The 11,200-nt window shown below is 37.4% G+C and overlaps 2 protein-coding genes across 4 annotated transcripts; both read left to right on the top strand.

Moving 5' to 3' along the window:
- Positions 263-5,453, top strand: LOC109223680 (histone deacetylase 6-like). Its single transcript, XM_019388075.1, has 6 exons — positions 263-912; positions 2,625-3,065; positions 3,180-3,325; positions 4,452-4,542; positions 4,628-4,727; positions 5,122-5,453. The coding sequence occupies exons 1-5, from the start codon at positions 490-492 to the stop codon at positions 4,685-4,687; spliced, it is 1,161 nt and encodes a 386-aa protein (XP_019243620.1). The 5' UTR covers positions 263-489; the 3' UTR covers positions 4,688-4,727; positions 5,122-5,453.
- LOC109223679 (putative pentatricopeptide repeat-containing protein At1g64310) lies at positions 6,620-10,249 on the top strand. 3 transcript variants are annotated; one of them, XM_019388073.1, is made up of 3 exons: positions 6,620-8,913; positions 9,222-9,434; positions 9,829-10,249. In XM_019388073.1, exon 1 carries the CDS (start codon positions 7,172-7,174, stop codon positions 8,834-8,836), a length of 1,665 nt encoding a protein of 554 aa, XP_019243618.1. In that variant the 5' UTR covers positions 6,620-7,171; the 3' UTR covers positions 8,837-8,913; positions 9,222-9,434; positions 9,829-10,249. The 3 variants fall into 3 exon arrangements, with proteins under 3 accessions (XP_019243618.1, XP_019243619.1, XP_019243617.1); XM_019388074.1 differs by lacking the exon at positions 9,222-9,434 and having other exon boundaries at positions 9,829-10,248; XM_019388072.1 differs by lacking the exon at positions 9,829-10,249 and having other exon boundaries at positions 9,222-9,809.

The following is an 11,200-nucleotide window of genomic DNA, read 5'->3' as shown; positions in this document are numbered from 1 at the left end:
AAGAAGCAGCCCTCTTTTCTAGGGCTATTGCTCTTCGTATTTATAGATGTGAGCTTTGTGAGCTGGCAATAAATGGCCGTGACCATGCTGAAGTTCCGTCCCCATGGGGGAATGACTGGGCCGTACCTTGTAGATTAAATCGGACAAGAATCGAGTCCTGTTATGAATAAAGTGGCCATACCAGTTTATTAATTATGTATTAGCTCAGGACGAAATTAACTCCGTTAATTATGGTGGGGTCGGATTTTGACCCATACATTACTACTACTTGGCAGCTCTTTTGGGTGTAATTGCGCAGAAATTTAGAAAGGAGAGCAGCTTTTTGAGAGTGAACGTACATAACAGCAGCGGCAGGCAATGTAGTCTTCCACTTCAACCGTGGAGGGCGGTGCGTCGCTTCCTTCGACGGGGACCGACGCGACAAAGCGCCGTGTTACTTATTTCTACGACCCTTACATCGGGGACTATTACTACGGCCGGGACCATATAATGAAGCCTCATCGTATTCACGTTGCCCACACTCTTGCTTGCCACTATGATCTTCATCGGCGAATGGAGATCACTCAGCCGTTCCCGGCGAGTGCGGAGGATATTCGGCGGTTCCACTCGCCGGAGTACGTCGACTTTCTCTCTTCCGTTTCACCCGAGACTCTTCACTACCAGAAGCATGATGACCACGACCTTAAACGCTTCAACCTCGGAGACAATTGCCCTGTTTTTGGGCTTTTTGGTTTTTGTCAAGCTTCTGCCGGTGGATCCATTGGCGCCGCCGTTAAGCTTAACCGACAAGATGCTGACATAGCCATCAATTGGGCTGGTGGGTTGCAACATGCAAAGAGAAGCGGGGCCTCCGGATTTTGCTATGTTAATGATATTGTTCTTGGAATTCTTGAACTTCTAAAGGTCCACAGGGTAAATACTCTTCTTATGATGCTCTGTTTTTCTTAATACCCATATTTTATTTGCTTATTCACGCGAACAAAAGTAAACTCTTTCAAATTGGAGCATATGTCTATGTGTATGGTGAATTATTTATACGTTCTTGGTTATTCTTTTGGGCGATGTATTTCGTTTTTGGGTGTAGCGGTGTCGGCGTAATGGTATAGCCCCTTTAGTTATGTGTTTGATATGTTGTGGCGGTTACTGCTACTGTAGATGTTTCGCGGATATTCGTGTTGTTGATATTTGGATAGTTTTGGGAAATTTTAACTGTGTTGCTGAAAAATCTTAAATGTAACAAAAAATATAAAAAATAATAATAATCTTCTGAAAAGTCAAGCTGTCTGAATTTCTGTGTAATTGAAAATTGTTGTTTACTTGATCCTGAGTATTTCGAAATTTTATTACTTCTTGTTGTTGATGGTAAATCTCCCGAAAGGAATGTTTTTTATATTGAAGATTCCAGTCGTTGTTAGGCATAAATTCAGCTCATCGAAGAGAGAGTTTGGAATGGATCCGAAGAAAATTGGTGTTATGTAATCTGCCTTCCCTTGGATTGAATGTAAATATGGTTTAAGGTCAAAGTTCTTCAAAATTGAATTTCTTCCTACCTTGAAGCTGTCTAAGAAGTCAAAGTCAATTAAAATTTTGTTGCTAGTATGAAGATCAGCTCTCCACTAAATAATGGCCTTAGCAGCTGAGAACCATTTCCCTTGGAAAACATCAGGCATCAATTATTTCGTAGTATTCTAATATTATCATATCTCTCCTCTATGATACTGTATATGAGAAGACAATCACTTTTTCTTAATTTATATTTATGAATTTTATGTGACACCCCATGTTTATGTTGAATATTGATTGCATATTGGATGCTTGGTATAGGATATTCCTTGTGTTTATGTACTACTTTTCTATTAACCTTTCGGGAAGCAAAAAGAGAAGATTGATTAGAGGTGCGCCTGAGGCACATAGGCATGGCAAGTCGGCCTTTATTCATGGTGGTACATCGCAGGGATATTATATTGTATAACCTAAATTGGCTGTGTAATGTACTGAAGGCTAGACACTATTGTAGACACTAAATCAAGGTAGTTTCCGCTAAGGTGTGAGGCCTTTATTTATTCGTATTGTTGTTGAGGCTGACTTGGGTTGGCTTTGATGAATATAAAGAGAAGAAATTGTAAAGGATATGTCAATAATAAGTCTTGAGGATGTGTCAAAGGATTAAAGATAGTATTAAATTCAGTATAATGTTACATATTGTTTTGTACTGTTGTCTATAAAAGAAGTAATTACTCTATTCTTTGCTCATATTTTGTTGATTACCATTAAAGATAAGAAGTCATTAATTAGCTCAATCTGTAATCGGACGGAGCAAGTAATTTGGAGGCCAAAATACTTATTTGCTATTTTTTTAAGAACTGGAACGTAGCTTATCACTCATTATTTCTGTAATTATGGAGGACTCATAATTTGCATCCCCTGGATGCTTAATGAAAGCTAACTTTATGTGATCTTAATTTTTTTTCTGTAATTATTGAGGAACTTAGCTTATCATTTGTCTATAAGTGTGCTTGTAGGTCATATCTGGAAAGCATCATTTGCTATAATGGTCTCCTTTGCCAAAACCGTTGCTTATTATGAATTAGTGTTCCTTTAACATGCTCAGTGTTGTTGTGCAGTGTGTATTATATGTTGATATTGATGTTCACCATGGAGATGGAGTTGAGGATGCTTTTTACACCACAGATCGGGTCATGACAGTGTCGTTTCATAAGTTTGGGGACTTCTTTCCTGGTACAGGACATATCAAAGACATTGGTGGAGGTGCTGGGAAGTACTATGCCTTAAACGCCCCTTTGAATGATGGGATTGATGATGAAAGTTTCCGTCACCTATTCCGTCCTATAATCCAAAAAGTAATGGAGGTCTATCAATCAGATGTTGTTGTTCTTCAGTCTGGTGCTGATTCACTAGCCGGAGACAGGTTGGGCCGTTTCAACTTGTCTGTCAAAGGCCATGCAGATTGCCTTCGATTCCTCAGGTCTTTCAATGTCCCTCTGATGGTATTGGGCGGTGGAGGTTATTCAATTCGAAATGTTGCCCGGTGCTGGGCCTATGAGGTCTGTCTCTATCTCTGTACTTTAGTGTTTTTTTCCCCGTCTTTGGATTATCACCTATTACTGTTTACTTGTCTTGGAAGTTGCGCTATGGTTGAACTACTTCAATATCTGCAGACAGCAGTTGCAGTTGGAGTAGAACTTGAGAATAAATTGCCTTACAATGAGTTTTACGAGTACTTTGGACCTGATTATACTCTTCATTCTGTTGAACCATTGCCTATCCAGAATCAGAATTCACCTCGGGATCTGGAGAAGATTAGGTAATTTAAACATCATTCATGTAGGGCTTTGCCTTCAATAGACGGTCGAAAAGACGAAAGTACTATCTAATGTATGTTTGAAGCTGTATAGGGTAAATGCTATTTTCCTTGTTTAATCTTTGTGAAGCATCAACCGGTGTGAAAAATATCTTGAAAAAATCGTTGTGAATCAGCAGCCAATGTTGGGACTAATGTCATGTTTGGTACAATTTATATAAGGTGTTATGTTTGTCAAGAGTCATTTTAGTTTTTTTTTTCCATTTGTTTAGAGATTGGTATGCCTGTGTAAGAATAAGTGTAGAAATCAATGTGGGATTTAGAGAATCCCATTTTTGTCTTATAAGATAAATTATCAAGGTTAGAAGGTCATCACTGCCTTCAACTGCTTCAGCACTACGAGAGTGCACAACTGTAGCAGTTTTTTTAGACCTCTTCACACGTTTGTAGGAACCCATAGCTCTTCCCTCGTGATGTCCCTTTCAAGTTTACCAACCAACTCACCGCTTAGCCGTCAAAATCAAAAGAAATCGAAGAAGAAAACCCTAAGTAAACCAGGGAGAGAACCGAAGAGTATCCGGAAGTCTGAAAATCTCTGTATATATAATATAGGGTCAGCTATAGTAATAAGCTAGCTGATAGGTTATTGTTCGCAAGGTCTAAGGCTTTCAGGCAAGAACATTCCTTTATCTTATAATTTATCCCATTTTTGTCTTATAAGAAATCAATGAGTTGTAATTGTTGTTGTTATTTAAAATGTTAAATGGTTAAAAACCTGCATACCACTTTTCCATCAAATTGGTTGCTTCGTGGTAGAAGTAGATATAGTAATAATAGGCTTAAACGTTTACAACTATGTGGAACTAGTACTTTCAAGTAAGCATTTGCATCCCTCACCTATCACACAATTTAATTCGGGTCGAAAATATAGCTAGATTCTGTTTAATATTTTGTTCATGATGTTCAACTTTTGCTTTTTCGTTGCCTGGTTTAAATTAGTGTGCTGAGGGTTCCTTTTTCTTTTACCAATATTAAATTTCCTCGTCTCATGGCAATTTTCTTGTTTATATCTTTTTCCTTGGCTAGATATTAAGATGTTACATTTGACATGAATAGTTGGTGGGTGCAGGAATATGTTGCTGGAGCAACTCTCACAATTACCTCATGTGCCTAGTGTTCCATTTCAAATGACACCTTTCACAACAGAAGTTCCAGAAGAGGTCAGCTCTAGTTCATCTTCAACATCATTTGATTTTCTATAAATGTTACCCGACCTGATCCCCGTTTAACTACTTCTGTATGCAGAGAGAGGAAGATTTGGATCAAAGGCCAAAACCACGGATATGGCAGAGACAAGACTTTTGATACTGATGAAGATGAGATCAAATTCCTTGCTCTCCAACTTGTATGAAAATTTCTTTTACGCTTTTTATTTGTGTGCATCCTTTTACGCCTAACTTACAAAATAGTGGAATAGTTATCCCCGGAAAATGACACACGACATGCGCTTGAGGGAATAAAACTAAGTGCTTGAACAGTAAACATTTAAAAAAAAACTTATATTTGAATGACAGGCGCGACTAGTCCATCCTCCCCCCCCCCCCCCCCCCCTTTTTTTTTTTTTCCTCTTCATTTTCCTTCCTATTTTTCTTTTTGTTTCTTTGTTTCCCTTCTCAGTGCTAAAAACGTTTTTCCAACCCCAATAATATTCCGATACTGTTCTGTTTTTGTAGTTTTATGTTTTGGCAAATTACTAAATTCTCTTTGACTGAATTGAATTGCTGTGGCTTGTGATGCAGGTAAAGTTGCGTGAATCATCAAGTCAAAGATGAACATGGTTGATGCACGCCTTAGTCCAAAGCTCTCTTCAACATGTTGCCTATCAGCAGATACTGAAACGTTAAACTTTCCTCGCACTTTTATTAACAAGTACATGCACCGCTATATCCTGGTCTTGGTCCATTCGGGTTACGCAGTTTAGTTAGCATTGTAGAATTGAGTGATTGACTCATCTGCTCATACTAAAGAGATTGTATTAGGGGGAGGCTTGAATATACTAATAGAACTTTGTGTATTTGGTGAATAGAAATTTGCGCATAACATCTCAGCATGCTACTTTCTTTTTCTCTGAGCCGAGGGTCTATCGGAAACAGCCTCTCTGACCTATCGGGTAGGGGTAAGGTCTGCGTATACATTACCCTCCCCAGACCCCACCTGGTGGGATTTTACTGGGTAGTTGTTGTTGTTGTTTATCTTAGCATGCTACAAGTTACACCAATTATATTCCTTTTCGCTCATCTTATAGACTGGGCGAAGCCTGAAATACATTCTGGGGAGTTTCTTTACTGGTGTTTTGTTTGAAAAAAGCAAATTTGAGATTTTTGGAAAATCTAGTTTATGGAAATAGTGTGATTCAATTCTTTTTTGAAAAAGATGTCCAAAAATTACTTTGCTTTTCGATTTATGCATATGTGTATCTTTGAAGCAGTGTCTTCAGTTTCACTTAGAAAAATTAGCATCATATTGTTTAATGCCATGTTAATGGATCTACAGGCACAAACTTTCTCTGCTAATTTTAGTAGTTTTCCTATACTAATCAAAGCATGGTCAACATTTTTGCAGGGAAGAAGTGTCTTACTAAGTGGGTGTTTGGATTGACTTATGAAAAGTAGCTTTTAAGCTAAAAGCTAAAAGCCATAAGTTGGTAATACCCAACTTTTAGCTTTTGGCTTATTTTTGTACTTTTTATGCCTAAAAGTAAGTGCTTTTAAGCACTTTTTATTATTGCCAAACACCACACAAACTAAAAAAGTGCTTAAAAGCCAATAAGCACTTAAAATAAGCCAATCCAAACACCCTCTAATTCTATTTCTGATAATTTACTACTCCCTCCGGTCTACAATAAGTGACCAATTTGCTTTTTTATTTTGGTCCAAAATAAGTATCCATTTATATAATCAAGAAAAAGTTCAATTTGTTTTTCCAAAATTACCCTTATGTACGTATCCCTAAAAAGTGATTTACTCCTCACATTTGAGAAGAGAAGTAAGTGCTACTATAACTATGAGTCACACTAACTATTTTTGTCTAGAATTTAGTATTTTTTAATGGGTTTGCCCAAGGTAAATTCGTCACTTATTGTGGACCGAAGGGTGTAGTTATAGAACAAATCGTTGACAGTACAATGATGGGTCAATGTGACAATTCGAATATTATTCAAGGTTCTTGATATAATGAAACACTATTAATTCATCATTTTTCTGAAAAATGGTATACATTCATTATAACATAGTGAAATCCGTTTATATTTAAAGGAAAAAAAAAATCAATGGGGAACTCCAAAATTGTACTTAAATTTCGTGATTCTTTCAAAACGGTCCCTACTCCCCAGTACATGTTACAACGTACTAACGATGATTCTCTAAGTTCAGTTTTTTTAACCATATAGTATTTGGAATATATGGATAATGCCCATTTAGTCAACCCAACGAAATTAGTATAAGCATAATGCATGTGTCTCGTTTTAAAATTGACTACTCATATGTTAATTTAATTCCCTATTTCTGTTGACATAAGTGAAAGATTGGAAATTCTTTTTACAAGATCTCAAGAAAACTTCCAGAAACAAGCATTTGTGTTTGAGCTATAATTGAATGATCAAGTGGAAATTTTGGAGTCTCCTTCTGCTACTAACATTTTAATGGAAATACATGTACTACTTGTTTTCGGATCTTAATAGAGCAACCGTTTTGTTTACGTGATTTTAAAATATCGTTAAACGAAATAAACGAAAAATTATCGGCCTCTCTGTTTTAATCTGCTTCATGGAATGTTGTTCGTAATCAGCTGATGTTCATCCCTTTCCATTCCCTTCTTTCTCAACTCTCAAAGCTGAAGCTTACCATCTCAAGAACCAAAGAGCTTCACGCTTTTATAATGAGGACTCATCTCTCACACGACCCATTTTACGCTACAAGAATTCTGAGGTTCTATGCTCTAAACGACGACATCATCTCAGCTCGCAACCTGTTTGATAAAACTCCCCATCGAAGTATTTACCTCTGGAATTCCTTAATTCGAGCTTATGCTAGAGCCCACAAGTTTACAGATGCATTTTCTCTGTTTAAGGACATGCTTTATTCCGAAATAAAGCCTGATAACTTCACTTTTGCATGCCTTGTTCGAGCCAGCTCTGAGAATTTTGATGTGCCCAGCTTGAGGGTTTTACATGGAGCGGTTGTTCTATCTGGGTTGCAGTGGGACTTCATATGTAGTAGCCAACTGGTAACTGCTTATTCAAGATTAGGCTGTATAGCTGATGCAAGCAAGGTGTTTTCTGGGATAACTGATCCTGATTTGGTCTTATGGAATTCAATGATGTCAGGTTATGGTTGTCTTGGAGAGTTGGAGAAGGGGCTAGAATTGTTTAGCAGAATGCAGAAAATGGGGGTCAGGCCTGATGAGTACACAATGGTTGGCCTGATTATAGCTATATATGATCCTAGTGTGCTGAAAATAGGAGAATCAATCCATGCATTTTGTCTAAAACTTGGTGTAGAGTCAAATTCTCATGTAAGCAGTCTCCTTGTTAGTATGTATTCTAGATGTAAATATACGGGTTTAGCTTTTAGAGTTTTTGAGAGTCTTGTAGAACCTGATTTAGTTACATGGTCTGCAATAATAAGCGGTGTTTTGCTGTGTGGGAATAGTGTCAAGGCCTTGGATTTCTTCAGAGAAATGAATATGAAAGGCGGGAAGGCGGATCCACCGCTGATAGCCACTATACTAACTGCTTGTTCTCAATTGACAATTGTGCGGCCAGGCAGCGAGGTGCATGGTTATTCTTTTCGACATGGATGTCACTTGGAGGTTATGGTCTCCTCTGCTCTAGTTGACATGTACTCAAAATGTGGATTCTTGGAATTGGGATATCAAGTTTATAAGACTATGACTTTCAAGAATATTGTTTCAATCAATTCAATTATTTCAAGTCTTGGTTTATATGGACTTGCATCTCAGGCCTTTCAGATATTTGAGAAGGCACTGGATGAAGGGCACAAACCAGATGAAGCTACTTTTTCCGCGCTCTTATGTGCATGTTGCCATGCTGGTCTTCTTAATGATGGTCGAGTATATTTCAGAAGAATGAAAGATCAATTTGGCATCCCAGCTAACACCGAACATTATGTTTACATGGTAAAGCTTCTTGGAATGGAAGGACAATTGAGAGAAGCTTATGAACTTGTCCAGTCTCTGCAGGAACCAGTTGACTCTGGCATTTGGGGGGCACTATTGTCATGCTGTGATGCTCATAGAAATTATGAGTTGGCAGATATTATAGCTTCTCGTTTTGGTAATAAGCTACAGAATAGTCGTTACAAAGTTATGCTTTCAAATATGTATGCCAGTGATGGGAGGTGGGATTTGGTAAATAAGTTGAGAGTGGATTTAGGATCCACAGGGTTGAAACTGGCTGGAAAAAGCTGGATTTCTAGTATAAAACCATTTCCGTGAAAGGAATTCTTAAGGTGTCTTTGCTACATATTTCATGGTTCACTTTGTTGAATCTGGGATCAGAAGCTGCGACTGAGGTAGGATCAATCTAACTTTCTCGTCATGAAAGGAAATTCTATCGTGTAATTCCAAAATGTCAAAAGAAGATGAGTTTAACCCATTTTGTACTTAACTAAAATGATTTCAACAAGTTATGGAAGGTTCATCTCTTCACTTCTGTTACTTCCAAGTTTTACCATGAATAATCTTTGGCTACAAACAGTTGTGATCATGTTAAGCACATGTTTCAAACAGCTGGTTAAGACATGATAAATGAAACATATATACAGCTAATACATACAAGGAGCTTCTAACAATCTTTGTTGCCCTGTACTATATTGATCAGGTACGTATTGCTCCTTGGTGAATGGATGACAAAGATCTTTTCTCCTTTTGGTTTCTGTTCTATGATCGTCAAACTGGTGGCCACTTTGATTTGCTCAAGTATGGTTAGAAATGGTATTCATTTCATCATGTAAAATTTACACAAACTAATCTGTGAAATTGTCGTCAGGGTCACAGATAGTCTAATGGGCAGAATGCAGACCGGAATATTTAGGTAAAATAGAGGGAACCAGAACCTTTTTTGTTTTGTTTTTTGTCTTCTTTTGGGAGCCTGGATAACCTCTCTCCATAATATGGCATTTCCATAGGTAACTCGTACAGGCTGTCGATAATGTCTCACTAAATCTTGATCATTTAGCGTGTAGATTAAATTTTAGCTTCTGTATCTGAAGGAAGTTTTCTGTTTGAAGGGATTTGCTTAGTATGCGTTTAAGAGAATAATGATCTTGCTAATAACCCGACAAGTGTAATGCACCATGAAGATGACTCTATTGAGCACATTTATATTGCTGTAGATTTTCAAATATTAGGAGTATGTGAGTATCTGTTATTGACATCTTTTAGATCATTAATGCAAGTCATCCAGAAATGTCTCTTACATGGTGCAGGAAGTACATTGACTGCAGGCTGTCGTTCTCCTGGCCTCAGGTATCATGTGTTTCATAGTCCGCTATCAGAGGTAGCAAAGTTGTGTTTGCAAGCTTCAAAGACTCCGAATGATGGGCAGGGTGTTCTTTGTAAATGTGATATGATAAATAGTGGTAGCTTCTGAATTTTCTAGAGGACAAAGGGCATGTTAAGGAGTGACATTTAAGTTAAGAACCGGACGTGGAATAGCTAGGAATACAAATGCCAGGGACCATATTCAGGATTGGTTTCTCATCACTCTTATTCCTATTAGATTCTATCAATTATATCATCAACTTACCTCAATCTGAAACTAGCTGCTCCCACTAGATTCTATTGCTATAAAAGTTGAACAATATATGCATGCATAAATAGTTTCGGTGAGTCTTTTGGTGTGACTTTAATGCCATTCCATTCTCAAATGCAATCATTTATATCTTTTGTTGGACATTTCTTGTCTTTTCCCTGGCAGTATGTTAAATCTTGCTAAACTTCATTTATAACAATTGAACCTTTTTTTTGGAAAATTCTTTAGAGTCCAAGACTGAAGTGCTAGACATGCATTTTTCTTCAATGTGGTATGCTTACTAAAGGAGTCCAAGTATGTTAGTACCACTATATATTGTAAACTGCTGATATAATTCAGTAGGCTGTCATTTGATTATAAGACCAGCTGCTCAGTCTGTACTACCTTAGATGTCATTTTAGTTTTCTTACTGATTGGTATTAGAATATTGCAGAAACAAAAATTATATATGAGGTTTCTACTCTACTAAAATGAAAACACGTGTGAATGTGAAAACACCGTAAACTGATACAAAGCAGGTCTCTCAGATTCTATTGATGGTTTAACCAATCCTGGATCACAAATTCAGGTACCTGAAAATTTTGCTACTTCAAGTGAAAAGGCATCACGGGCTGGAAACAGCTCTCTTCCATAAAACAGGATATTTGGTGGCTTCTATTTGTTCAGTTGTATTTGTGTGTATCAAAGTTGCTTTTCAAGGACCCAAAAGTATTTATAAGGGGGAAAAGTCCAGAACCTTATGGCTACTCGAAGCATCAAAGCAACAGCTTATACTTGATATTATAATTATTCTGCTGCAGAGCTGGTACCTATGTTGTATGTTTATGACATTAATAGTGAGATCCTCGTAAGTCGTATTGGTCACTTCCTTGAACCCGGAAGGCAATACTCATGCATTGTAGAAAGAACATTTCCTGATGACTATAGAGGAACCTCTGATGAGTATCATCAGAAGAACAAGTGAATAAGAATTATCAAGATGCATACATTTAGTATTTAATTATAGATCTTTGAGGTTATATTAGAGGAGTTGATGCTACAGAAGT

The sequence above is a fragment of the Nicotiana attenuata genome, chromosome 3, assembly GCF_001879085.1.
Source record: "Nicotiana attenuata strain UT chromosome 3, NIATTr2, whole genome shotgun sequence".
In the NCBI taxonomy this organism is placed as follows: Eukaryota; Viridiplantae; Streptophyta; class Magnoliopsida; order Solanales; family Solanaceae; genus Nicotiana; species Nicotiana attenuata.
Note: the sequence above shows the minus strand (reverse complement) of the source record. Positions and strands in the feature narration are given on the sequence as shown.

Excerpts from the sequence above, each read along its gene's own strand:
- LOC109223680 (XM_019388075.1), top strand. The coding sequence starts at position 490 with ATGAAGCCTCATCGTATTCACGTTGCCCACACTCTTGCTTGCCACTAT. Across the intron at positions 3,326-4,451 it reads CGGGATCTGGAGAAGATTAG|GAATATGTTGCTGGAGCAAC; the intron begins GTAATTTAAACA and ends TGGTGGGTGCAG. Across the intron at positions 4,543-4,627 it reads CAACAGAAGTTCCAGAAGAG|AGAGAGGAAGATTTGGATCA; the intron begins GTCAGCTCTAGT and ends TTCTGTATGCAG.
- LOC109223679 (XM_019388073.1), top strand. The coding sequence starts at position 7,172 with ATGTTCATCCCTTTCCATTCCCTTCTTTCTCAACTCTCAAAGCTGAAG.